Below are 27673 nucleotides of genomic sequence, written 5' to 3'. Positions count from 1 at the left end.
ATTGGAGATGATGGATGGCAACTTTGTTCTGTCGCGTGCAGCACAGCCAGCCAAAGGCAGACTTGTTCTAAAAGTTGTGGTTTCAAGAAGCGTAGAGAAGCAGTGACGAGCACAGGCGTTTCATAGGGTGATGGTGACATTATCGAGGTATTACGTCATATATGATTTGTTGTTTTGTCGCTGTTTTCTGCGGGTAGTGGTAGCGGTGGGAAAGTTCCACAGTTTAGAAAATTTTAGCCAATCACAGAAAGTAAACCTCACCAATGGCAACACTGGAGGGCCCGACCCCGGAAGCAAACACCTTTATGTAATAAGAAAGAGTGAGGTGAGGGAAAATAGAATTTACCTTAATGTTACTGTATTACAGGTGCCACGTAAAGACTAGTGTGTGTTTTACTAGGCTGATTCGCTTTACTGCCTCTGCGGTTTATTTTTGTTTTTTTGTTTGCAGTTGCTCTGTTCTTTGTCATAACTGCAAGTAACTGACAAGTAAGTTAGCTGTGGTTAAAGTGGGACACTGGTGTGCTCATGCTTATTAAAGAGCACATGGAATGCAATGCACACCAACCACCAAATGAGGGCAGTCGATGCAAGGCAGATGAAGCTATGGAAATCCGCTGCTTCTACAGGTCTGCTTTGCACCCCCCTCACTATCTCCTTTTGTCAAGGCAAACGCTTATGCTGACATTAAGATTAAACTCAAGGCTTTGATATATGTGTGCATCACTGTGTATGTGTGAAACCTGTAGTATGTTTGTGTTTGTCAAATTTCATAAATGATAGCACATTGAAGCCAAAATCTGAGTGAAGCTTGGAGTTCAGAGGAAATGTCACCTCTATATTTAGCCCGTTATAATGAGGCAGCCTTATTAATTCTATGAAAAGAAAAATACAGAGCTTCTTTTTCTGTTATGTAACTGCGGTTATTTTGCATGGAAAAAACTGCAGTCACTATTTACCTGTCTGATTGTGTGCCTGTCAGTCTGACTGTCTCTGATTTCATGTCGGTGAGAGATCCAAATTTTCCATTTCAGTTTTTCTCCCCTCTGTGCTCTCCATGTGTCCTCCTCTTGCTCACTCTGACAGCTTGCATGTCTGTTCATCTCTGATTGTTCCATCTACTGCTTAGTCTCTGTCTTTGAGTTCTGGCTTTCACCCTGGTCGGGATGGAAATAAAAAATTAGATGTGTCCTCAATATGGTACTCGCTAGGGGGTTAGAGGAGGTGTTGGATTGAAGGGATTGTGCAGATGAAAAAAGGGGAAGGTGTGACTAAGGGGAGGGGGAAGAGAAGAGATATTACAGCTACAGTGAAAGATATGAGAGGAGATAAAAATTCAAAGGTGGAAAAGAAAGGGCAGGGGAAGAGATATCGGGAGCTAGTAAAGCTCCAGGAAATAATGACAACCAAAAGATGGCTTTTTTCCGTTGTCATCTGGGAGAAAAGATTGTAGGTAATTTGATAACATGATTTTGTGGGGACGGCATATTTTTGTTAATAAATATATGGATCTAATTCCTATAAGATAAAATCTTTAGCACAATGCCCATATGATAACGACTGATTCTCAGACTACTTAAACCTCACAATGAGACTTTGTTTTCAACTCTGGAAACTTTCTTTTCCCCAATAAGAATAATGGCAGGCATTTAGTGGCTAGTGAAATTGAATCCCTTCTTCACATTTACTGCTTCACTGCTATAATTGATTTAAATTGAGCTGCAGGGCCCACAAAGATTTGCATTCACACTAATAAAGTGCACTCAGATTTTTTTCAGAAACACCTGGAGCCATGTTTTTGATCTCTTGACCCTCTTTAGGTATGGAGCCAGTACTTGGTAAACACTGGTGGAGACAGACTCAGTAGGCACAATGGCGGAGATGTAAAAAGCTAGATGGGATAATGTTGATGGCTGTGCTGATAGTGTGGTGGGGGTGGATTCTAGTTTGCTGACCTCATCCTTTCTCTCTCACCCCTGGGAGAAAGTGAGCTCATAAAGAAAGAGGCATTTACGGTCTTTTAACAGACTTAGATGGTCCTTAACCGCTGTTGCACACAATCCAATTTTCCTGCCTGTGCAGTGGATGATGTGACGTTTGTGAGAGGATGAAACACATTCAGAGAGGTCAGTAAGGATTGAAAAGAGAAGATGAAACACAAACATCCTTAAGTTTTTCCTCAGAGTGGATGGGACTTGATGCCTTTTGGCATCTTGTTTGTGTGGTAGGGCTTTCTTTTGTTTGGTCCCTACAACCCTGATCATGTTGTCAACTGCGTGGGAAGCAGATGACATTTTCAGTACTATTAGTGCGTTTGAAGTTCCCAGTTGTTAAAGGCAAAATCATTTAACTTACCTAGACTGACGCTGAAACATTAAAATTGTCCAATGATGTCATGCGAATAAATAATGCACAAGTTTGGATGACATTCGTGCGAGGTGTTTTTTTTGTTTTTTCTTTATTTCAGCTCCTAGATTCAGTTTTTGATTTGTGCTCCTCGTGCACCGCTTTAAGAGGATGCAGCTATTGTTGAAGCATGTGCGATGTGCAGATATTTCAATGAATGAACGGTCGGCTGACTGCGAAAGGGAGTAGGATGATATTCCACAGGGAATGAAGCACCTCCCCTTTAATCGCTCGGTTGAGTTTCTCTCGGAGCTGTAGTCGGTCTCGTCACTCGCGCATTTTCCGCCAGTCGTTGGAGGAACTCTTCTGGATTTCAGGGCTCTTGTGTTAGAAAGGATACTGTTTGTTTTGGTTTTTTTCTTGTGCTTTTGTGGAATAAAAAGTGGAAGTAGAAGGTTTTGACACTTGTCGGTGTCGTTTTGTTGTCATCGAGATGGAAAAACGCGGAATTAAGCATCCAAAGTGGCTGAAGGACTGAATTGGCTGGGTGAGTGAATGTGCTTTCGGAGCGCAGCGCTCGCTCTGGCGTTTAAATTCAGTGTTTTGGTCATTGCTTTTGAGGGGAAGTTTAGGGAAATCCGCGTATCTTCGGCTTTCTGAAATAAGACTGGGTCAAAACTGAACTTATTAATTTGTTTTCCTCAAATTCCAAAAAGTGAAATCGTTAGAATTTAAAACAACTTATATTTATTTAACTCCTCGTCTATTTCTAATATTCTCTTCCACACTTTGCTTTTACTTTTGTATCACCGCGTTAGAGTCGCCTTTTATTGCTGGGGTGTGAAATGTAATTGCAGCCTTGGGCAAAGTCCAGATGCCAGACGTTATTGCTCCCTGCGTAAAACAAAAGGAGTGCGTAAAGCCCAGCTGTCGGTGTAGTTTAATGTCACACGAATGCATGTAAAAGCACCGAAATCGTGGCTCTGTGATCAGGGGGAGATAATCCTACACAAATATTGTTAGTGAAGCAGGACCTGTGGATTATTATCGTCGCGGGGTTTTTTTTTTTATAATTGAAAGATTTAATTTTTAATCATTGACCTGTCACATTTAGAAAAGCACAAAATCTCACAAAGCAAATCCAGCACATAGCTCACAAAGCCTTACAAGAAAAAAAGGTAAAGCAATAACCCTTTATCTGTCCATGTCTATCTCCTCCAGCCTCCTGCTCTCCCTTCACCACACACTGGCATATTTGGAGTGGAAATGGCCAAGTGGTTAAAAGACTATCTGAGCTTTGGCAAGAAGGTGCCTCCACAGCCTCCAACACCAGACTACACAGAGAGCGAGATCCTCAAAGCCTATCGGCTCCAGAGAGACCTCGATTTTGAAGATCCCTATGAGGACTCAGAAAATAGATCCAGGGGAGAGTCTGGAACTTCTGAACCTGCAACACCTGTCTATGGGTCTCCCATGAAGTCATCCAGTGTGGACGTGAAGTCTCCTAAACACAGACTGATCAAAGTGGACTCACAGGAACTGGGACGCACCAAGATCCTACTTAGCACCATCTCTTTAGAGGATCAGCAAGAGCCCGTGAGTTTCTCTTTGTACCTATATAAGGAAAAATGTAGGCGATGACAAGCTTTTTATGTGGCCTATCTCTTGAGAACTAGAGGGATGACCGGAAGGCTAGCGAAGGAAAGAAACTCTCCCACTTCTCTCATCCCATTTTCATCATTGTGACAGTTTTATTGATCAGACTCCATAAGCAAGTGACTTTAATTTGTGTCTGAAATATGTGTTGTTTACATAAATCATGATATGTCCTATGCAACACATAATCTTACTACCTTAGATTGAAGAAAGAATTATTGATGGCTTGAGCGGACCATTGAATCAGAGAGGGTCACAGTCCCCTGAGTTTATGTCCTATAAATAATAGATGTGGTTTGGTTTTGCAAGCTGAGAGAGACCTCCACATGAGCAGATGTTAGGAACCATATACTGTATGGTGTATGGTGATATGTCAAGGGCCAAAGGGAGCTGAAATTTATTCTTTGGCGCTGTTTGGGTCATCAGGACTGTATTGCTCTCTTGGCTGCGTGCGCTGCATATTGTGCTGTAGAAAAGCTACTGAGAATTACAAAAAAAAGGCAGATGTTAACAGAACGACTGAAGAAAAAAATAAAAATCTTACAGCAGTATGGTGTACACATCAACTCGGCAACATATGTTGAATAAGTTATGGAATATTTCCGGCTTTTCATCACTGCAGTTAAATCTATGACTCCACTCATGGAAAATGCTACAAGTGCAAATGTCCTGAAGTGGCTTGAAGTAGCAGTCTTAACTGAAGTCAATAGCTCCCCTCTCTGCCCCACTCTTCTTCTGTTCTCATTAATTTCCCATGGTCTGTGGGAACATCCGCACTCTAATTAACATTGCAGATTCCTGTGCATTGATAGATAACCTGTTACAGAATCAACATGGGATTAGGATGTAATTTTACCAGGGCGTGGATGTGTTTATCTTGAAATTGGCCAGCAAGTCTCGCTACAGTGATTTCCTTTGTCAGAGAGTGACAGACAAAGAACATTGTGCGTGCGCATGGGTTTGTAGATGCATGTGCGACCATATGCTTTCCTATGTAGCTGTCACTGTGCCAGATTACAACTGTTTTCCTCCTGTGCTTGTAAGAAAGAACAAATGCCACCAACTGGACATTTCCCTCTTTAATCTCCTCTTCTCTACCTTCAGCCAAAAACTGGGTCGTGCTAAGATAGGATGATTTCTCACTGTGTTGTTTATTCATTTAATGTGACAAGAAAGATGCAGTATGTTTCCTTCAAGGGATTCAAGAGTTAACTGCCTTGATTAGCTGCTAAATATAGTATACACGGTAATGCCGTACATGTGTATTTGTTTGTGAGCAAACACCTATTTAGCATGCCATTGAGTGGGGATCTTTCTGTGCAGCACTCCTTACTTTTTTGGCATTAACATGGAGACTGTGATTCCCAATTATCCAAAAAACTCTTGTTTTCTAGGATTGGCTCGTTTGATGTGCAACTCCAGAAATGATGGATAAAAGTCCAACTAATTATAGCCTGTCGCTGGACTTCTAGCTCCTTTTGAAAATGTGACTCATTATACTGAGTCAGCATTTTCTTTCCAGAGGGTCAAGTTAAAGTTGTGTAAATCTTCTCTTTCATGAGGAAGTTTGTTTTGTCCTTTAGGTGGTGCCGTCCGCTCCGTTGGCTGGAGACACAGATTATTCGGACCCATTTGATGCTCGACTGAACCACCGACCAGACCCAGATCTTCGACCTGTTCCCTGTGAAAACAACGGCTATATGGAGCCCTATGAGGCCCAAAGGGTCATAACAGGTCAGGGGGCCCTTAACACCCTAATCTAACCAGTCCCAGTTTTGCCACAGATTTTAATTTTTTTTCTCATCCTTGGCCTTTTTCATCTAAATGTCACCCTCTTTCCTGCAGCTTCAGAATACAACAGCTGGATGTGTTACTGATTTTAGCAGATGGCATTACGTCACCTTAATGGTATCTTCTCTTCATTAGCTCCTTGTACATTTTAGGTTCAGGTTACTTTATTTGTACCCAGAGGTAGATTTGGTCTGCAGTAGTACGTCATCCATCTTCACATGCACATTTTGAGTACAAGTACAGACATAATACAAAATACTAAGAAATAAATAATAATACCAAATTTGCACAACGTCATGTAGGACAGCCTGTAGGATGACTCGTTCATGTGAGTGATGGCTGCTTGAATAAAGCTTTGTTGTTTTGCACTTTGGTGCCAGAAACCTCGTCCAGAACGCAGAAACCTGCTATGAAAAATACAAATATAACTGAACCAGTGAACCACTGTAACTGTCTGTTGTACAGGGATGCTGGGTTCATCTGTGGCTTACTAAACATCCTGATTAGAAAGATTTTATGATAATTTTTAAAGTATTTCTTGGTCTGTTTCCAAGCTACACAGCCAAACCATTACCTCCATCGAGCTGCTTCTCAGCCCTCGGGTCATTCATAGTCAAGACTGTGCCCTCCAGCTTGGAGGCGCCCAAAGTATAAAGCTTGTGGAATAAGTGCCGTTTTACTTCCTGAAGCACATTTTTATAGACTTGTGAAGTTTTTATTCTTGCATGATTGTTTCTATAACATAATGTTGCTTTAACTTTCCCTTTTTTAAATTTTCTCTCATTTTTGTTACTCTTTCTCGTTCACATTGCTGCACTTTGCAAACACTGGTTTTAAAGTTGCTATAAAAGTAAAATTGTCATTCTTAATATACGCAGCTCTTACATGTAAATGCAAGTAACAAAATCACCGATATGTAATTTGTCAGCTCTCCCTTTACTGAACAAAACCAGAAGACCAATATAACAATCCTTTTCTCTGTAGTTCAGTATAAATATCGTATAATATGTTATTTAATTGCTACATTTATTCACCACCTTGAGCCTTGTAACAGACCATCCCAGAGTATTTTAGCAGCCAGCTGTGTCAGTTCTCAGCCTCACGAAAAGTCCCTTTAAAGAGTCTAGCCACGATACAGTCTTGAACCCCTCCCCACCTCTGTGATTATTTTCTCCCACATCGTCTAGCTCACATCTATCGTTTTCCATTTGTCTCTCCTTCTATAACATCTCTGTCTGCCCCTTTAGCCCCTCTCTCTCCCTCATCTGTCCTAGTCATTTAGTGTGAAAGCCTGCCCCCTCCTCTCTCTCCATTTCTCTATCTCACTTCATCTCAAGGGCTCTCCCCGGCCCTGAGGGGAGTCATTGGCTGTCACTCTAATCTGTCCGTTACCGAATTTTGTGCCCTGTCCTTTCTCCGCCGTCACTTGTGCTGCCCTTTTAGTCATCACGTGAAATTCATAATATCATGGATAAGTGCATGGTGCATCCCTTCCTTCGCCTAAACCAAGAAATGCTGGAGAAATTGTTTTGTGGTTCAGCTGGATGGAGCTATTGGAGAGATTAGATGTGCAGTGGTGATGGCGCAGCATTTGGGAGGCCATTGTAAAATTTCTTTCACTGACATTGCATTGAGTCTGTCACTCCTGGGCTGTCTGTCTGCCTGCTTTTGTCTGTCCCTCTGTCTGTCTAAATCTGCTGTTTCCCGCTAAAGAACAGCAAAGCAGCAAAATCAGGTGCGCAATCAGAATTTTAATGATCTCACACAAAGACTGTCCTGAAAACGGTACTTTTTAGTAGTAAAGATCTTTAATGCTTACTCTTCTTAAGCAGCTTCGTCGTGATTCTTAAATTGTGCTCGTGGGGATAAAAGATTGGTCTCCCAACACGTCTGCATGCCTAAACACTCAGCAGACTTCCTGTCGTCATTCCCTTCTATCTCCAGTGTCTGTCACTCTGTCAAATTGCTGTTTTCTTACTCCCGCCACCCCACCCCCTGCTTGTGTTTTTCTCCATCGTGTTTTCTGTGAATTTATCATTTTATTTCCTTCATGTCGGTTTTTATCTCCCGACCTTCATCTTTTCCATCTCCAGGCTGCCACGGCACCACGGGTTCCCAGCGCAGGTAGAGCAGCATACAGCCCCGCTGTGCTTCTGTCTCAATGACTTAACATCAAACACTGACAGACCCCAATCCTCCCTCCGCCCTTCCTTGCCTTTCTCTCGCGTCCTCCTCTTGTTTCCTCATTGCTTCCCTTTCCCCTTCCTTTTCCTACGGCTCCACCACATCCTCTCCTCCTCTTTCCCTCGCTTCTCTGCCTTGCTCCTTCTCTTTTACGATTTGCCCTCCACCCTCATCTCCATTACCTCTGGGTCTTTCCCGAGGGGCCCACCACTTGGTCACCATGGTGATTACAAGACCGCCCAATAACTGTATCTTGCTGTGTGAAGGTTAAAGTTTTTCTCTGCCTTTCGAAAGCAAACCTTTCCATCTACTCTTCCTTACAAAACAACCAGATGTGTGCACAGAAATGTCTGCTCTTCTATTTTTTCCTCTCATTTTCACTACTAACACTACTTTGTTTTTTTAAAGCGGGCACATTTCTGAGGTCTACATATAAAAAGCCATTGCTGATTGGTATTGCTGCAGCATAGAGGCTCTCACTGATGCATTTGGAAATCAGATTTTCACCTCTTGGTTGCATCAATAACCTTAAAGCCTTTTATCTCATGGCCACGTTTGACTCCACATAACAGTTGCAGGTGCCAAGTAGCATTTGTTGGTTGAAAACCCGCAGAGAAGGTAATGAAAATGTTAACAGGGAATTGCGGATGCTGTGTTGAGCTGTGCAAGATTGCTACTGGGATTCAGGTTGGACAAGAGGAGGGGTGGTGGGCTGTCTACTGTGTTGCTGCTCAGCATCTACCCCAAGGCATCATTAAGCCCCCCCATATGAGATTCTGAGCTCACAGCAAGCTGTGCAAACATAATTTGTCTCTTTCCCCTAATTCTAGTCGAGGCAGAGCTCAACAGGCTTCGTTTAAATTTTTTAGCTCAGAATAATATTAGCATAGGGGAACGTCATCTGTGTCAGATAATATTTTGTAATGTTATCTGTTTTCTTTCAGACTGGTTAAACGCGATGCAACAGACATATTTTTGCATGTATATGTTCGTGGCGATGTATGAACTTGTGTTCTTTTGGATCTGACGTGACAGAGCTGCAGCGTAACCCAGGAGGAGGACAGGCGCGTGGAGGGCTGCAGCTCTATGACACCCCCTATGAAGACATCCGAGGCCAGTGTCTGGGTTTGGTGTATGGAGAAGCTCAAGAAGAGGGCAAGGAGAGCAGCAGACTGCCGCAAGATGACGAGAGACCGGCTGATGAATATGACCAACCCTGGGAATGGAAAAAGGACAACATCTCTAAAGCTTTTGCAGGTAGTTAGAAAACTAACTGTAGTGCTTTTTTAAACCTTTGTCAATATTTTCCAGATTATAGGTTATTTAATGCATTTCCCACAAAATGTAAGCAATGGAGACTCTGAACTGCGCTTTGTTTTATAGTTATACTGCCTAATTAGGTAGTAATTTATGAAGAAGCGGTGAATCACACCATTTCCCTTCAGTCAGTGTTAAGAGAAACAGATGAAAGTTTTCCTTTTTCACATGTCACACAAAACAGGACATGATTCACTTCAGAGGCGCTGCTCACTGCTGATAATGTCCTGTTTAATTTAAATGAGGCTGTTGCCTGGATAGAGCATGCAGGACGCATGATGCCCACTCACTCACTATTATTTTACTGGACAATTACACGTGTTATTCTCACACGGGGGCATTTGAACATTTGCATTCTCATCGGCACTCCATCAGGTAATATATATATAGAAAGGTTTGGGGTTGCAGTGAATGTGTGAAACTGCTTTAGTCAATGCAGTCTCACATAATAACAGGTTATTTGCAAAGAAAAGTGCCCACATATTGGCAGTTCTCTATTCTGTTAAAAGTACCTCGGAGTAAACCTGTGAATGCCTATCAGACGAGAGTTCTTGAAACCAGATGGTGTGATGTTAGTCTGATCCATGAGGCATGTTTAGTTTTTCAAATTTAGTTTTAGCTTTTTTTAAAAAAAAAAAATCTGTAGAATATGTCAAGATGGTTAAAATCAGGATTCAAATGTTCTGTTTTTAAAGGTCAGAGCACTCCTAGGAGCACACAGACAACCCCTACTGCTGATACTACATGGCGAAATAATCGTCTAACTCTCTTGACCTTTAATATAGTTATTACACCCCCTCAACCCCACCCAGTCATTACATCTCCAACCCTTTTTCCCTGGAAATAGCGAGGGCTCTGACTTTCACTCTCATTTCAAATGACGAAAAGCCTCTCTTTTAATGTTTAAATGCTTTCTGGTGAATATTGATTTCTTGCTGTCACACATGTGACTGACCGTGGACTTAATCTATGAAGTGATCATTAAAACCAATAATGGTTTCTTCTGTGTCCGTATGGGGGGAAAAGGAATAGTTGTCAAGAAGAGACGGATAAAGATCAACATTGTCATATTAGCTACAGTATGTCTTCAAAAATTGACATAGCGTGTCATTTTTCCCATTTGCTAAAGCTGTGTAGTTCATGTCTCACATCTCGTTATGTTCCATATAAGGAGTCAAGTTGGAGGGAAAGAATGAACTGGGAATGAAAGAGACTTAGGGGTAAAGCGAAACACAGTAGGACTGATAGATGATTTAGGAGTGGATCAGTGCAAGGCATTGCCAGGCCAAGCCAGTCTAATTGAGCTGCATCTCCAAGTCACCAAGGTCAAGGTGATGGGATAATAAATCAACTTGCCTTGTCCTCACTCCCCTCCAATACCACTCTCCTCCCTTCTCTTTCCCTGGTGTGTATGCCCACCACCCCATCCCCCTCTTCTCAGTTAATTACATGCCTACATGTGCGTGACTGATCTAGTGCTAATAGGAGAGTCATGGTCAGTACACCATTGTCAGACACATACACACTTTCAGAATCATATCCATGCACACTGTGTTCATGCCCAAATTGCGCTACGCAGAGGAGCAATGAAAAGACACGGTAACCTATTTGAGAGTGATTTCAAAGAGGTGCATGGCAGTTCATTTAAAAGCTAATATCACTTTTCACCTACTTAGCATTTATTCCTGCTTTATCTGTCATTTACTTCCTCTTCAGCTTTTCTTCCTGTTGCCACATACACCGTGCACTCCTGCAGAGGAGCGCTTACAGCACCATTAGAGAACGCAGTGGAGGAAAACGCTTGTGCAGCTCGAGTCGTCTGACCCCTTGTTTTTTTCATTTGGAGTCAGCACTCTGAGCTGGCGTGCTGTCTGTCTGAGCACAGCAAAGCACTGAAGTGTAAACACACAAACAGTATTTTCCATTCTCACTTTAATCCATATTCCCAGGCCCTCTCAGCGTTGCTAGGCATGGCCCACTTGCAAGGATGGGGAGAGATGGGGAGGTCAGAGAAATAGAGGGATGTAAAGAAGGGGAAAAAATGACACGAGAACTAGGTAAGAGAGTAAGAAAGATCCAAAGAGAGATGAAAACGGAGAGAATGCTAGCTGGAGCGTAATAGGAAGGGACATCCAAGGTTATGGTATGTTTGGTGGCACCTCACTGGATGTTTTTTGGAGTCCCAGTGCCTCTGCGGGGAGGGGCGGTGAGGGGTATTAATGGTCGGGAGCTATGGCGAGGTGTGGAGGAAGGAGAGTCAGGGCCATTGTAGCGGGGTGCAATCAGTCATCCACTAACGCAGGCTCACACATACACAGCAGCCGTGACAGGGCTGTCCCCTCAGCCCTTCGTCCCTGCGGATGTGACATACTCACTCAGATAACCTGCTGAAGGGGGCAGCGGGGAGGGGGATGCTATCTGCCAGCATCCCTACATCATCACCCACTCACATGCACAAATATACACACACACATAAAATAGAGTTTCTACTAGGTTTCCCAGCTCTGATTATCACCATGCACCTAATTCAAGGGTGTTGCGTGCTGTTGGCACAGATGAGTGTGTGGCTGTGGGGGAGTTGGGAGGATTGCTGTTGCATATTGTGTGTGGATCTGTCTGCACTGCATTCATGCGAAAGCTTCTCTGATTGTGATTTTCACAGCTTATCCGTGGTTACATGTAATCACATGGATGAATATTGAACGCTGTAGCTGTATTTCATATATTATCAAAAATAAGCTTGCCTCCAAAGCATTGTACTTATTTTCCGTTGGTTGCCAGGTCCATATCAGCCAGTGCTGTGAGGTTGAGCCTGTCAGTGCCCGAGGAGTCGGACATGACAGGCCTCTCTCAGCCCAGTGGGTTTTAATTGCAACGTTAGAAAGCTGTCACTAGTTACTACCATCCAGCTCAAATTACAGCAGTCATTAATTCCTGGAAGTTAATAGACGGTCCAGCAGTGAGAGATTGGCCCTGCAGCCATTCAGCATTATTAGTGAGCTAATGAAAGGCACAGTCTTATTAGTTCTCCGATGGCCACACTTAATGAACAGATGAGTGGGCGTATAAGGTATTTCATGTTTTTGTATTTTATAGTCCACGACAATAGCTTTGAGCCATGTGATGCCAGTGATGGCTGTGTGAAGTCTGAAAGAGTGGGCACATGATGAGAGAGGCACAAATCAGCTGGAAATCTGGAAAAGGGAAGCTGAATGAATAACATTGCCACCCCTAGTGATTACTATTATGGTGCCATTGAGCAAAGCACTTATCCTCCACTTGTTCCTGTGCAGCTGCTCATTAGGCACCACCAAAGGACTGCACCTCCCCATACACAGAAGCTGCTCATTATGAATATTTTGCATCCTAAAAGCAAGGTGGTGGTGAATTCAGGGCTTATTTGGGTCTAGCTTCAGAATAAGTCTTGCAGCACAAAAATACATTAAAGTGAAATAGTTATGAATCTATAGTGCATTTTTCTTTTTAAATACAGTGCATTAAATATACATAAATTAGCTTATTTCAGGCTAAAAAGAAGGTGAAATTTCCACTTCTGTTGCAGTAGGGATTTTGCAGCCTGTGCAAGTATAGCACTGGTAAATGTACCATAGTTTAAAAACCCTGCATTGTGGCAAGGTATTATTCACCGGAGCAGCAGATTCATACTGGTGACTTTTATGTTTGACTTTTGATGGCTCTTCTTCCATTTCCATTGTGCAATTAGCATTTTTGGGTTTTTTTAGTCAAATGTTTTGATAACTAGGTGATTGCTGTGAATTTTGGTTTATACTTTCGCATTTCCCAAACTGTTTTGATGATTCGTTAACTTTTCATACATCATCAGGTCAGAATTTTGATATGCTTTGGTTTGTGTTTTACGTGCAGCGATGGATTACTCTAGCAGTATTATTTCTGTAAGCATGTTATCATGGTGCTGCTAGGATTTAGCTCTTAGTACTGATGCATTTAAAAAGTAGGTTGTGCTAGCGGAGAATTGCTTGATGAATGTAAAAACAAAGAATTACCAGATTTTTTTTCTTTTTTACCAGATTTTTGTTTCTGAGAAAAATGAGATCCACATATGAGGACATTCGTTTTAAATTTTGATAGAACATTGGCAGCATAATGTCCTCGTAAGTGGACATCAGGCCCTTATAGAGCAAAATTTAGTATTTTGGTCTAGACAACCCCAAATGTGATGCCCACATATTTGGACACCAGGGCCCTATTTCAGGAAGCCGGTTTAGAAAACTCAGAGTGAAAAACGATACTCAGGGTTGAGTAACCCCGAACTGTCCAACTCGGAATATTCGGTTTCAGAAAGGCTGATAACAATTAGTTCAATCAACGTGGAGTTGCTTTAACCCCAAGTTAAGCGCGCGCACGAGGATACATAAAGCCCTGATTAGTGGAGCACAGATTAAGCGAGTCACCATGGAGACGGAGGGAAAGAAGGCGCGGTCAATGTATTTTACAGCGCATGAGGCCGAAATTCTGATGGCAGTATAGGGCTTTGGAGCGTGATGTCACGGGGGTGGGCGATAACATGCAAATTTTGCGGGACAAAAGTAACACAGCCTCAGCTACAAAAGAAAGGGAGCATGCATGGCAAAACATTGCCGACAGAGTCAATGCGTGAGTGTTAATTTAAACACTGATCTAGGGATTTCCACCCATTTAACACGTTATTTTATTATATTTTATTTTATTTTTTATTTCATACATTTTATTTTGTGATGTGATTTGAGCGCAGGTGCAACCCAACAGGCCCCAAACGTTCCTGGCAGCAAGTAAAAATGAAATATAAAAATATAGTCCAAACAGGTAAGGTGTAATTGTATTATGAGCCATAGTGCTTGGTCTGTTTGTCCCATGTAAATCAATTGCAGTTAGAGGCTACATTAATTTTCTTTCTGTAAGCACTTATTGAAATTATCTGAGCACATTACAAGTACATATTTGCTTACTCTATATTCTCAAATGTGACCCGTTATAGCCAACAGAAAAAAAGCGGAGGCCTGAAAAACAGGTGGGGGTCCTCCACCACCACCACTCACAGAGGCTGAGCAGTTGGCTTCCACATTTGTGATAATGTTGGCAGCATCACATATGATCTTCACAGTGCAGAGAACACAAATTAGCATCCATTACTATAATGAAATAATTTGTTAGTTTGAAATGCTACAGGGAACTATGTACCTGTACATTAATGCTGTGGAAAGACTTCCTGTTCACATAGTCTCCTTCATTTACTGAAGGAGCAATGATTGGAATGCGAGTGCCATCTGTACAGCCAATCACGCCTGGGAACCGTGAGAATAAATGTAACATTTAAGTAGTAGTTCAAATATCACCACATCATGAATTAAGTTTTGTTCATCCTGATACCTGCAATTTTGTGGCATCCCTCTTTGATAAATCTTGTGGGTCTGTGACCGGGGAACACCACAAACGAGTGCAGGAGACGTTTCAGTGCTACTGTAACATTCCTGACTGCCCGACAGACGGTAGCCTTGGAAACGTGCTCAGCGTCACCAATATTGTACAGAAAGCTCCCGTTTGCAAAGAAACGGAGTGCGGTACAAAGAATATGTAATGGACTGAGCGCATGTCCGCGATGTGTCACATGCGCAATATATGGCCTGAGGATGTTATTCAAATAACTTATTGATTGTGCTGAGAAACGGTAACGTTCGCACAGGAAATCATCAGGTAATGATAAAATGTCGATACGCGCTCTGATCACTCTCTCCCGGCGGAGAGCTCTGCGGAGAATTTGGGCTTCAAGATCTACTGGCTCTTCAAGGAAGGGACACGCCATGTCTGACACTTCCTACTGTCAGGTTTCCGACAAAGAGGCGGGGACAGTCAGGGTTAGTTGTAGTAAACCTGCTAGGGGTCAGGTTAGCTTCACGGAGTGTGTCGTCATAGTGACTCACTCAGGCTTCAGCTGAACTCGCTTTGTGAAACCGAAAAACCAGAGTTTTCATTAACTCAGGGTATACTTAGTCAGACTTTGCACTAAACCGGCTTCCTGAAATAGGGCCCAGGTCCTAGGAGGTTAAAGATAAAGACAACAGTGTGCGTGATTCTAGCTGAATATTTAATTATTCTTCTTGGCAGAAATGGAAGAGTTCATTTAAATTGGCTGGTTTCCTGGTACGGACCATGCTTTGAAAAATAATCCACAATTTTTTAATAGGGTTCAGGTTGGGGCTTTGGGAAGGTCTGTCTGGATTGTTTATGTTAGCCTACTTTATTCATTAAAAAATGTTTGTTTGGTATCATTTTACTATTGGAACACACAGTTATGTCCAAGCCCCAGAATATGATGGTACCACCACCATGCATGATTGTTGTTATAGTGCTTTTAGGTTTGAAAGCTTCTACTTTACTACTGCAAACATTTTGTTATTGTAGACAAATAGCTCTGTTTTTTTTTTCTCATTTAATCATAAAACTTTCCTCCAGAAGGCTTTTGGCTTGAATATGTGAGTAGCTGCAAATTTAAGTTAAGCTAGGGGGTGTCCGTCTTAGGGCAGGGCCTTTTTCTTGGTCAGTACTTTCTCAGTCCATGGTGATGTGCAACAGACGTCAGTGTGGACAGTGACTGCCGGTGTTCCAACACTTTCCAGTTCATCAGGGTTGAACCTTGGTGGTTTCTGGTGTGTTGCTAAACATCCTAACCGATCCTAGAAATCTCATCTTAAAATTTTCCTTCTTAGATCTTCACTGAGTTCCTTGAACTTTGGCCAATGCTCAGAACAATGGCAATCCAATGAGCCCTCACAAGCATATCCTGCTTAAGAGAAACTACCAGTTGTAGTCAATGATGATGTTATTAATGATGTTAATAAGCCATGGCCTTGTCAAGGTAAACCTTGTAGAACGAGTATAACTTGTTAACAGATTTAAGTGATTGTGTTTGTGTATATTTGAGCCTGTATGTATACTTTTGAACATGTGTGGATTAGGAAAAGAATTAGCTCAAACCTGTGCATCCAGTCCTCGTTTTTCAAATGTAAATGTGTATGAAAACTTTTGATCACAGCTGTATGACCTTTTATCTGCAGGCAATTGCTTTGCAGGTTGTCCAAGAAAATATACAGATGAATAGTTCAAATCCTTCTCTTAACTAAATGGCACCGTAAGCCAGATGCTGAAGGGCGGTTTAAAGTGTTCATGATTACCAAAGTAGATGCTTTTTTGTGCAAAGCTTGCAAAGACACCATGACAAATGGGGTGTGCGTATAGGCTTTATCTTGATGCATGTACTCTGACAAGGCAAGGTTCCCAGGGCTACCCTGAACATGCGCGTGTGTGTCTGCATGTTTGTTTGTGTGTGTGTGTCTATACAGTAACCTGTGTGTGTGTTTGTGTGTGTGTGTGAGGGGAAAAAAGGAAACAGCAAATGAGATTTCCATTTCTGGATTGATGCTGCTCTCTGTATCTCTAAGCAGGCCCTGGGGGCATCTGACCAGTCTCTTCATCAATTTACTCACACAATAGACTCTGCCCGCCTTCCGTCTTTCCCTTTTCCCTCCTTCAGCCTAAACCTTGACTGGCATTAATGAAAAGACATTTCTTTTGTGTCTCTTCTTCACTGGCCTGTACGAGAGATAACAGAAGTAGAGTAGGGCAAGAAAAGAGACGATCAAGGTAGCCTGAAAAGAAAGACAATGTCCCAGTTAAAGGGGGAAACGGGTGAAGGAGTAGTGATGAAGAAGGAGGAATGCTCAGCATGGAGGAAAAAAAAGACGGAGAGCACTATAAATCCAGAGGGACATGGATATAATGTAGGTCTGTAAAATGAAGAAAGAAACGATGGGTAAGGAGTTGTTATAGAAAGGGAACTTGTTTGAATATACATTTTTCTGGTATAAGGTGATAATTATAAATCTTACTGGCGTCTTTGTGTCCAGCAGAAGGTCTTTGTGTGTAGAGACACGCTGTGATGCCAGAGGTATTTGGAAAAACAGCTGTCTTCATTACTGGACCCTAATGATGCTGTTATATTGTCTTTGTCTGCTCTCCCTTAATTATGAGGACACAGAAAACAGCTGGTGCACTTGAAAAGTTACTTATCCATCACATGAGGAGATGTGTCCTCTGTGCAACACGCAGAGTCAAACCTACTCTCATTTCCCTCCCCCTCAGATCATTTCTGGTAATTGTCAGCAGGTATTTTCGGCAACAGGAGATCTTGGCAGGCCACAAATGGCTGTTACCTGCTTCATTATCTGGGTTAAAAATGGATAAAAAAACACTCTTTTTTTTGCATAGACATTATTTACTTTACAAATGAAAAAGATTGCCTTTGTTTATTGATGTGGGCGCGCATTTGTCTGTAAACCATTATTCTCATTGTTTTGTATCGATGAACTTTCTGTGGATGACAGACCCACAGGTTCCATTAGGAGTGAATGGAAAACAGATGTTCCCTGGTAGTAAATCAGTGACATGCTGTGAGTGTGTGAATTTGAATAAGTGTGTGTGTGTCTGTGTGTGTGTGCTTGCTTGGGATTCAGTCTTTTGTTATTAAATGGAGGAGCTCTGTGGTTTGTGTTGTAATGCTTCTGCTCAGTCTTTTCCAGAAGAGAAATGCATTTGGATCGCAAAGATAATCTGTTTTTTTCTTTTGTTTCTTTAAACTAAAAAAAACAAAAAAAAAAGATGTCCATCAAAGCTCTTGTATTACAGCCCTTCAATAAATTAAGTGAGTCTCATATCGTGTCCTCATGAAGTGTTTGATGCTCTACCACAAAATACCACCTTTGATATACGGGTGCAGCCCTCCCTGTTACAGATGGGCTGTTGTAGTCTTTGTAGCATGTGTGCAAAGGTCACAGCACAAGTTACACAGTCACAAAATCTGTCTTCTGTCTGACAGTTTCAGTTACTTTCTGAGCAGTTATTATTTAATACGTGAATGTAACCTGATATTTAAGGAGCAGTAAGGGTTCCCAGACTGTTGTTGCTGCTGATTCAGTCGCTTTATTTTTCCCCCAGTACTTTTCACGCCTTACATAAATAATGCCCCCCCCCCCCCCAATATTAGTAAGTCAGTGTTAACTTTTTGCAGATTTCCCAGCATCTTACTTGTCTGGTGTTTGTATTTGTCTGACTACGAATATTTCGCCAGTTTTTGAAGGTTTCGTACTCTCAGGCTTGTTCTTGGTGATAATCAAGGCTAGTGCAGTAACATGAGGTGTCTAAATAGAAGTTGTGCGATCAATAAATAAATTAAGTAAAACACCTTGAAACCAGTGTGTTGTTAAAAATATTCAGTCGGATTCAGTTAAAGATGAGTCGTTTTTCTATTAAAGCAAAAATCTACAAATGATGTGAGACGGGATAAACAGCTGAACCACTTCAGTCTTTCAAGAATTATTTAATTTTTAAGTCAGTTTTTTGATGAGCGAGCGCAATTAAGATTCAAGAATACCAGACAAACAATAGGAGTAAAAATGAGGAAGCTTGATGGACTTTTCTCCTCCTGTAACACGCCACTAGCTGAGGTTATCTCTAACTCAGATGGCTGAGCACATTTTTGATCTCTAATAAATTGTCTCAGCTGTCTCCAATTTCTCTTTCTCTCTTCTTGTTACCCTTCACTTGCTTTTGTGTGCTTCTGATGTTAAACCTTCCTCTCGTTCCACACATCCCTCTCAGTTTTACTTGAGAATTAGAGGTGTGAAATGTGATGTGGAGGTGAGCTGACAGGCAGCAGAGTGTTGCAGTGGCAGCGTTTTCGGGGTTTCAGGTTAAATGTGTGCATGTGTGCGTATGGACCTGTGTTTGCGTGCGTGTCTCCCATTGAGGGGTGCCAGGCCACACTTTAATCCTGGCTTGAGCGGAGGTGCGGCCCGCTCCAGATGGGGCCATTGTACTGCGCCATGCATCAATAATTCACCGAGAGCCAGAGAAAGTGGCGGAGTATGTCTGCCTGTTCAATAATTAACCAGGGAGGGAGAGAGGCATGTATGTACAGCCCGGGTCTCTTTCCAAACGCCCATTCAAATGGCCTTTGATGTCGTGGGCCTAGGGGGTCTTTGGATTTGTCGGCTCATTAAGATGTCACCCCTCTTTCCCTTTTATTTGTTTTGTAATCCGTTTTTGCGGTGAGCAGGAGCTGAATGCACAGTGTGAAGCTGGAAAGATGCATAATGTACGTGTGTCTCCTTGTGTGTCTGTGTGTGTAAGGCTGCGGTAATGACTGTTACATTAGATGGTCGCCTGCCATGGTATATAATGAGCTATTTTCAGATCTGCCTCGGAGTGCACCTTCAGTAGCTTTTTCGCTGTAGGTACGAAGGTAAATGGAGCATGTTTCGTCCCCACGCGTCACAGTTTCTCTGTCACGCTGCGCTGTGGGTTGTCTTGCATATGAAATCCTTGTTTTCATTACATCTAATGCTAAGGGACAGTTTCTTAAGATGAACTTATAGAGATAAATAACCCACGCATGACATCTCCTGCTCTCTCTGTTTCATTTTCTTTGCTTTCTTTAGTCTTCTCTTCCACAATAAATTACTTTAAATATTGGCTGTGAAACACTACGCTATGTTTGTTCACGTGTGTGGAGAAAGAGGAGAGAGAAGGTACAGTATATCACTTCTCCCCTTCTGCCTAGGTTTAGTTAACTGCACTGAATGGCACTACATATCTCTCATTTGACACGTCTTCTCTCCTACTCTCAGCTTCCTCTTTCTTTTTTTCTTTGTCACGTCGACTTCTCACTTCTCTTCACTCTAAAATCTTGCACCCAAGTTCACTTTCACTCCTTAATCATCACCATTTTCCTCACTTGTCTGTTTTTTCATGCTTAACTTTGCTTAAACCCATCTGTTGTTTTCTCACTCCTTTTTCTCTTGCCTCCTCCCTGCTCCCGCCTTTTATTAGAAATGAGGGAGTTGGCGGAGTTGCCTTGGCCTGCCCCTGTGGGTCAGCTGGAGGAGGAGCACCCCACCAAAGAACAAGGTGACCTCTCACCCTGAACACCAACAGCCCCCTTCCCCTACTTTCCTTCTTCAACCCAAGCACTGAAACATGCAGTCGCCCTGACCTATATGACCCAAGCTGTTGTCCTGCATCTGCTCTGCCTCCACTCTGAGCCACCAGCGGCCTGCATCTGCAGCACCTGCATCTGTCCCTGCCTGTTGTAACTGTTGGATGTGGTGTTGGGGGATGTAAGCACTCCCTTCTTACCGCATTCCCCTCGTGCATCAACCATGCATGAAAAGCTCCCCATAAACGAGGATGTCGGCTGTGTTCATGTCAGGGTACTTAGTAGTGCTGTGGTGCACTTAATGTTTAATTACAAGTTCACTAGGTTCAATTTCACAAAATTCAGGCAGAAAAGGGGTAAATAACACTTCAGTCTCTGTAATTTGCTCCAAAGTAGTATTGGTACAGTCAACATCGAGTAATCTGCATTGTCTACTGCAAACAAAGACATGTGCGAGAAGGAAGCAGAGAAGACGCTAAATTCCTGCATTCCGCTGCCCCCCTAATCTTACAAACCCACCGATCGTGGTAATTGTGATAATACTGCTGATAGTTTTGTCACTGTTGGACCCCGACGTGCTGTCCTGTAGTGTGACCCACCCATGAGGCCTATGCCGCATGCGCAGCTTTGCAGTAGCCCGATGTCTGATGTTTACCCTAGTCTGGCTGAGAGGCTTAATCCCTTTTGATAATATTGCTGTGTAAATAACATGACTCACTCTTTCTGTCCCCGCCTGCCAACAGTGCAGTTTGATAATACAGAGTGGGATCGCTCCTCATCGCCAACAGAGCGGTTGCGTCCCCTGGGGCCCAGATCCAGTCCGCTGGCGGGAGGGGGAATGAAGTTTCGAATGCCCCACGAAGGCCTCACAATGGTGGGGGAGAGAGTGGACCCTACTCTGCCTCTGGAAAAGCAGGTGTATGTATGCTGTCTTTTTTGAAACCCATAGAAAGTCAGCATCATCAGTTTCTGTTTATCAGTATGGGCCATACTAGTCAGGTTTTAATCAGATTAAGAGGCCTGCATGCTCTGATGTTCAGTTACTTCTGACAGGAAATGACTGAGTGCCCTAGATGCTGTCACTTCATTTACATTCACTGTAACACAGGATAAAGACATTTCTACAGGCATCAAACTGTACGGGCAATGCAGTGAATGATTCAGTGTTCAAACACAGATCACTCCAAGTACATTGAAGAGTTGGATGTTCAGATGTAGAATCAAACCAGGTGCTTCATAACGCAGATTCATGTGTTGTAAATTAACAAGAAAAGTCTACAAACATATATGCTTTGCTGCTATGCGCATACCTAAGGCATCCCTATAAAAGTGGTTTTGAAATTGGGGGATTGTAGGTCCCACGAAAAAAATAAAATAAAAAAAGCCAAAGCTTGTCTGATTGCACTGCTTTGATCTATTAAGGGCTTGGGCACATTAAAGTGAAACGATTATGTGTTTCGGCTAAGCAGCACTCATCAGACCTTACAGGACTGAGTAAGGTTAGAACGAGAGCTAATTAAGTCAGAACATTAAAAACACACATTTACTTTAGTCTTAATTTCAGACATCATTGGTGTAATTTATGTGCTGTTTCTGCGCACATTAAGGGTCGTTTTACTAATGAAATCCAAGCACACACACCCCTTAAGCACAGATACACATTCAAACACACATGCAACACTCTGGGTTGCTCTCACAAGCCTGAACCTTTGTACACATTCACATGAGGATGGTGTTGATTATTACGCTCCATTACTCCCTGATGATCTCTTAGAGGCTGTTTTGAGCTTTGTGGTTTCCTCCGCGAGAAAACAGCATCTCTGTCAGTCTGTAACATACAGCACCCCTTGCTCAGACATCTCCTAATAAAAGCTCATCGTTATAGAAATGGATATTGCAATATCCTTTTTTTTTGTAGCCCCCCCCCCCCCCCCCCCCCCCCTTTTAATGACACTCCAAAGATTCTTTGCACTTTGCACTATCAGTCTGTCCAACGCTTATGTTCACACTGAAGGTTTTCAGCAGTGAGTGATGCACTGCAATAAAATTCTGTCTGGACATTCATGCTAGCCAAGAGAAAGAACTGATGGGTTTGGCATTTGCAGTTTTAAGTGCTCAGCTGTTGGATGAATTGCAGCGAACTTTGCTTCAGATATCTGTGTCCCACTGAGGATGGATTTAATTTGTGTGATCCCACAACCTGCTAGCAGGCATCCTGGCTTGTTGACATTTTAGAGCTAGGAAAGTAAAATGTGTGGTGCTCTGAGTTTGTCATCATTACATTTTTTGTAATAATAAAAAAAAAAATGAAGAAAGAAGGAAAAACTTTACTCTCGGGTCCACATTGTACCAAAGACTGCTGCTGCACGTACCGGGGTCAATCTTACAATATATTTTTATAACACATGTCAACATCTGTTCCCAAAGGTGTAAAACTGACCCTTTTTTTGTTTATTGGTTTTGGCTTTTTTCCCCTCATGCCTTGTCATGTCTTTATGCGTTTGCTCAGATGGTACCACGGCTCGCTGTCACGTTCGGAAGCGGAGTCGCTGCTTACACTGTGTAAAGAGTGTAGCTACTTGGTGAGGAACAGTCAGGCCAACCGCTCGGACTACTCCCTCTCTCTTCGGTAAGAAACACACGCATGCATGCACACGCAACAACAGGCAGCATAACACCTGAGCACCCTTTCAGATGAACAGCTATACAGTTTAATTGCATCTTTCTCTTTTTTTCTTGCCAAGTGTGGTAGGAGGAGTGTGTGGAAAGTATGTGTGTGTCACCACCTGAGCTACTGATATTATATTGCAGTCTCCCACACCGCTCCATCTGTCTCTCCCCCTTCTCTCCCCCTCCCTTCCCTTTACCATCACCTCCACTTAAGATCACTGCCACACTGATTCTCCTCCCGATACTCATTTGCAGGGCACAATACTGCTTATCTGGTCAAATCTCTCCCTTGTAATTACTAGCATGATCCATTGTCCTGGCCTCACCACCATTCTCCCATCAGCGGTCTGTCCTCACACCAACCTTGGGTTCTCTCTGTGGCCTTCCTTCACGGCCCCAGCGGGCCTTCTAAGTGGTAATCAGCCAGGTAGAGCACACTTCAGTGCACACATCATCCTCCACATAATCACTAATGAATATGAATTACCTTCTGTGGGACACAGCAAATTAGGCAGAGAGAGGAGAGAGGGAAGAGGAGCGTGAGGGGAGAGGGAGGCACAGTGTGTCACCGTGTTGTGCTGACATATAAACAAGCTCATGCATTACTCATTTACATGAGAAGATGGATGTGACACACACACGCACATTTTTCTCCAGCAACAAGGTCAGTACTGGTAATGGTTCAACAGCTGGAAAATGTGCAGGAGAAGTCATATATCCAGAAACTCTTTGAACCATAAAGAAGCTGGCCTTCACTGAAGTCAACCTTCAGGGTCCAGCTAAAGCAGGGCTGCCCAATCCCAGTCCTCGAGAGCTACTATCCTGCAGCTTTTAGATGCATCCCTACTCCAACACAGCTGAATCAAATGAATGGCTTGTTATCAGGCCTTTGCCAAACACGATGGCATGCTGAAGAGGTAACCAAACCATTTGATTCAGCTGTGTTGGAGTAGGGATGCATCTAAAAGCTGCAGGACGGTAGCTCTCGAGGACTGGGATTGGGCACCCCTGAGCTAAAGCAATATGATCCTGAGATCTACTGACATACATCACTAAAAGACACCAAAAAGACAAGCAACCTGATGAATACAAAAAAAAGCTTTGTTAAGAAGAACTGACTTTAAAGATTAAAAAAAAAAGATAAAGTGCTTTCAGATGCCACCTTATTCCCAAAAGGGTTACCACAATGGATGAATCTGCATGTTTGATTTTACAGAGATTTATAACTTGTTGTTGTGACCCCCAGAGTCTGGTTTTTTTTTTTCTCCTAATACTAATTTGAACCCTTAAAATCTGTAAAAGCCCAACTCAGGTATGTGTATCTTCATAATCCTTTGGGTTTTACCATCTAGTGCAGTGGTTTAACTAAACTGGCTGATCTTGTGCCAGTACCATAGCTAGAAAAGGTAGACTAAGCTACTGAAATAAGACTAAACTATTGAAATAAGGGAGAAAACTGTCCTTCTATGAAGATGTATCAGTTTAATCTTTATCAGGGTGTTTTGGCTGATTGGTAGGCTTTTTTTTTTTTTAAATTTAATACCAACAATAGAACCTTCAGAAAGATTCTTTGTGTAATAACAAGCAGTACTACCTACATTTGATCAAAAAATGCATTATCTGTATGTTTTGGGGTGGGTTTATTTTCGGCCATTGCTCTTATCTGTCCTTGGAAAATGTGAACCCCACCTACGCTATTCTAAGATTACACAGAAATGTGAACAATAGAAGCAGTGACTGATTAAGGATGTTTTAATGGAGACAGGAGGAAGCCGTGTCAAAGTGAGTCAGCACTGAAGTAGGCAGGCCTGCTAGGTTTAAACCAACATGTAATATGCACAAGAACTGGTAGGTTGTAATCTACCATTTAGTACAAAGAATCCCCAAACATACAGGACTGGATGGAAACACGCTGTCAACTCTGAGCTCTGACATGATGAAGCGTCTGGCTCTGGTGCTCAGGAAACCAGTGGGACGTTACATACTGCCGGTTGTTTGGCTGTTTATAGTTGCAGTGAGTGCTTTTGGTTTCACTGCTCTTCAAAATTTAATTTGGTTTACTTGAACAATGATAATTATGGTGACCGGTTTCAGCCCTTGTCTTTCCCTCCGCTTCTATAATTAGACATACATCATGGCTGGCTGGCTGGCTCTTAAAGGGGAAGTCCTGTCGCGCTGCACCGATTTTAAAGGGGAGGTGTGGTCCTGTGAGCGGAGCCACTTTCACAGTCTGGAGCATTCATCTTTCTCGCTCTCCCTCTGACTTTGTGTTTCTCTACCATGTGTTAAAACACCGCTTATCCATCCATCATAATGTCACTTCCTTCCTAATTTGTGACATGGTGTTAAATGTTGGTTAAAATTGTGTCCTCAAAGCGAAAGGAAAAAAAGGCGTGAGCATAAATCTGGCCTGTCACTTTCACCGTCATTACGTGACAAAATGTGTGGAAGCCTGAATGGTGTTTTATGTGCCCTACATTTAATGTCATCCCTCTTCTTTTTTTTGCTCTTTCTCCTTTTTATGTCCGTCCTCAATCTACGGTTCTGCTTTCACTCTCACAGGAGCTGTCAAGGTTTCATGCACATGAAGTTCACCCAGTGTAAAGATGGCAAGTACGTGCTGGGACAGAACAGCCCGCCCTTTGACACCATCCCAGAGCTCATCCACTTTTACACCACACACAAACTCCCGATCAGAGGCGCTGAGCACCTGTCCTTGCTATTCCCAGTGCTGGTGCAGACACTCTGACCGCCCTGGAGCGCCCTTTCAGTGATCAGACACTTCAAACATGAATGTTTGACTGGATCTACCCAGTGGAGTGAAAGCGTTCTCCTCTATTTTGACTGGAAGACTTTTGATGATTCAACACATGAGGAGCTTATCTTACCTACCACTGCTGTGTACCCGTGCCAAGCTGAAACATCTTGGGGACTGATTCACGTGAAATGCAGTACCTGAACTTGAGGCACCTTTTCTCTCTCATCCAAACGAGGCTGACTTAAGGACAAAAAAAACGTTCATTTCATTGCATTTCTTTCCAGTGGATGTTTGCAGAGCTCCGAAGAGGAGAAAGTGTGTATTCTGAATGTACCGAAGACCAGCAGGAGACTGAGATTAAATTATTGCTGTTCCACATTAACACCTCATCGACACTGGTAAAATATTGCTGTTGTTAGGTGAAAACCTTGCAGCCATTGTGCTGATTTTTCATATTTCTGCTAGAATCAGTCAGTTGAGTTTTACTGTATCAGATTAGATTCCTTCTTCATCCTCAGGCTTGGGAAACCCTTTTGTAAACATTGAAAAATCCATGTTGCAAGTATGCTATTTTCAAGTGTAAAAGGTTTTTACCAGCAGCAGTTATATTCCAAAAGCTTTTCTACATAAAGTCTTGCTTATTTCCATCCAGTCAGTTCCGTACAGTTTTCTATTGATTTGCTTGACAGAGTTACGTTGTTGATTTTCCTTCATAAGCGAAGAGAAGCTGTGTTGTATTTGCCTTGAGCTCACTGACCTTTTATCTCTTGTTTCTTGCATTTGAAAGACAATACTGGGTTTATAAAAGCTGGTCTCGTCTTTGACTAACTTAAAGATAAGATAAGCCCAGAAACTGAGGAGAAGGTTCATATGTAGAAAGAGATGCGAATCAAATATTGAAAGCCAAAACAAATTGGGATTATTAAGAACACTGGCTATATTAAATCACATTTGATTGAATATTGCACAATTTTTGTCTGGCATAGTCATTACATGCTGTTAGTAGAAGATTCAGTTCAATTCAATTAAATTCAATTTTATTTATACAGCGCCAAATCACAACAACAGTCGCCTCAAGGCGCTTTATATTGTAAGGTAGACCCTACATTAATACATACAGAGAAAAACCCAACAATCATATGACCCCCTATGAGCAAGCACTTTGGCAACAGTGGGAAGCAAAAACTCCCTTTTAACAGGAAGAACCAGGCTCAGGGAGGGGCGGGGCTATCTGCCACGACCGGTTGGGGTGAGAGAAGGAAGACAGGATAAAAGACAAGATGTGGAAGAGAGACAGAGGTTAATTATGATTCAATGCAGAGAGGTCTATTAACACATAGTGAGTGAGAAAGGTGACTGAAGAAGAAATACTCAATGCATCATGGGAATCCCCCGGCAGCCTACACCTATTGCAGCATAACTAAGGGAGGATTGAGGGTCACCTGGTCCAGCCCCAACTATATGCTTTAGCAAAAAGGAAAGTTTTAAGTCCAATCTTAAAAGTAGAGATGGTGTCTGTCTCCCGAATCCAAACTGGAAGCTGGTTCCAGAGGCCCTCTTGAAGATGAATTAGATGTTTGCAAAATGGGATGGAGTCTCATTGCTGCTGTCTGGTAACAGCACTGACTGTGTGGTTTAAAACTCCTGTTAGGAAAGGGATGGTTTCTACCAGACACATTCGAAAGGAAAATTAATTTCAATCATTGTTTCTTAAGGCTATAAAAATGAAAATTTAAAAAAGGCGCGAAAGATGTTAGGTTGCACTCTATAACCTCTGCATTACCCTGTAATCAAATCAGTGTTTTTAAAGGGTTGTCTTGTACATTTTTAATCACAATTAGTGGTTCCTGACTTGGGGAGGAAATGTAGAAGATTTGGAAACAATAAAAATCTCATTTCTGCTTTGCAACATTTTTTTAATTTCTTACTCATTTTGATTTTCT

At 42.4% G+C, this 27673-nt stretch overlaps 1 protein-coding gene across 7 annotated transcripts; it reads left to right on the top strand.

Moving 5' to 3' along the window:
• Window positions 1-11: 11 nt before the first annotated feature.
• shdb (Src homology 2 domain containing transforming protein D, b) lies at window positions 12-27673 on the top strand. Of its 7 annotated transcripts, XM_080876763.1 has the most exons (9): window positions 2670-2893; window positions 3568-3942; window positions 5586-5736; window positions 9013-9234; window positions 20197-20274; window positions 21046-21220; window positions 22812-22931; window positions 23275-23399; window positions 25535-25706. In XM_080876763.1, the coding sequence occupies exons 2-9, from the start codon at window positions 3613-3615 to the stop codon at window positions 25558-25560; spliced, it is 1227 nt and encodes a 408-aa protein (XP_080732889.1). In that variant the 5' UTR covers window positions 2670-2893; window positions 3568-3612; the 3' UTR covers window positions 25561-25706. The 7 variants fall into 7 exon arrangements, with proteins under 7 accessions (XP_080732886.1, XP_080732887.1, XP_080732888.1 ...); XM_080876760.1 differs by lacking the exons at window positions 2670-2893; window positions 23275-23399 and adding an exon at window positions 12-147 and having other exon boundaries at window positions 25535-27672; XM_080876761.1 differs by lacking the exons at window positions 2670-2893; window positions 23275-23399 and adding an exon at window positions 194-325 and having other exon boundaries at window positions 25535-27672.

The sequence above is a fragment of the Rhamphochromis sp. 'chilingali' genome (assembly GCF_963969265.1).
Source record: "Rhamphochromis sp. 'chilingali' genome assembly, chromosome: 3".
In the NCBI taxonomy this organism is placed as follows: domain Eukaryota; kingdom Metazoa; phylum Chordata; class Actinopteri; order Cichliformes; family Cichlidae; genus Rhamphochromis; species Rhamphochromis sp. 'chilingali'.
The sequence above is the reverse complement of the archived record's forward strand: the minus strand, read 5'-3'. Positions and strand labels throughout refer to the sequence as shown.

Bases quoted from the DNA above. Each gene is read 5' to 3' on its own strand.
- shdb (XM_080876762.1), top strand. From the start codon at position 3,613: ATGGCCAAGTGGTTAAAAGACTATCTGAGCTTTGGCAAGAAGGTGCCT. The intron at 5,737-9,012 runs GTCAGGGGGCCC...CTGACGTGACAG, and splicing joins GGCCCAAAGGGTCATAACAG to AGCTGCAGCGTAACCCAGGA. The intron at 9,235-20,196 runs GTAGTTAGAAAA...GCCTTTTATTAG, and splicing joins CATCTCTAAAGCTTTTGCAG to AAATGAGGGAGTTGGCGGAG.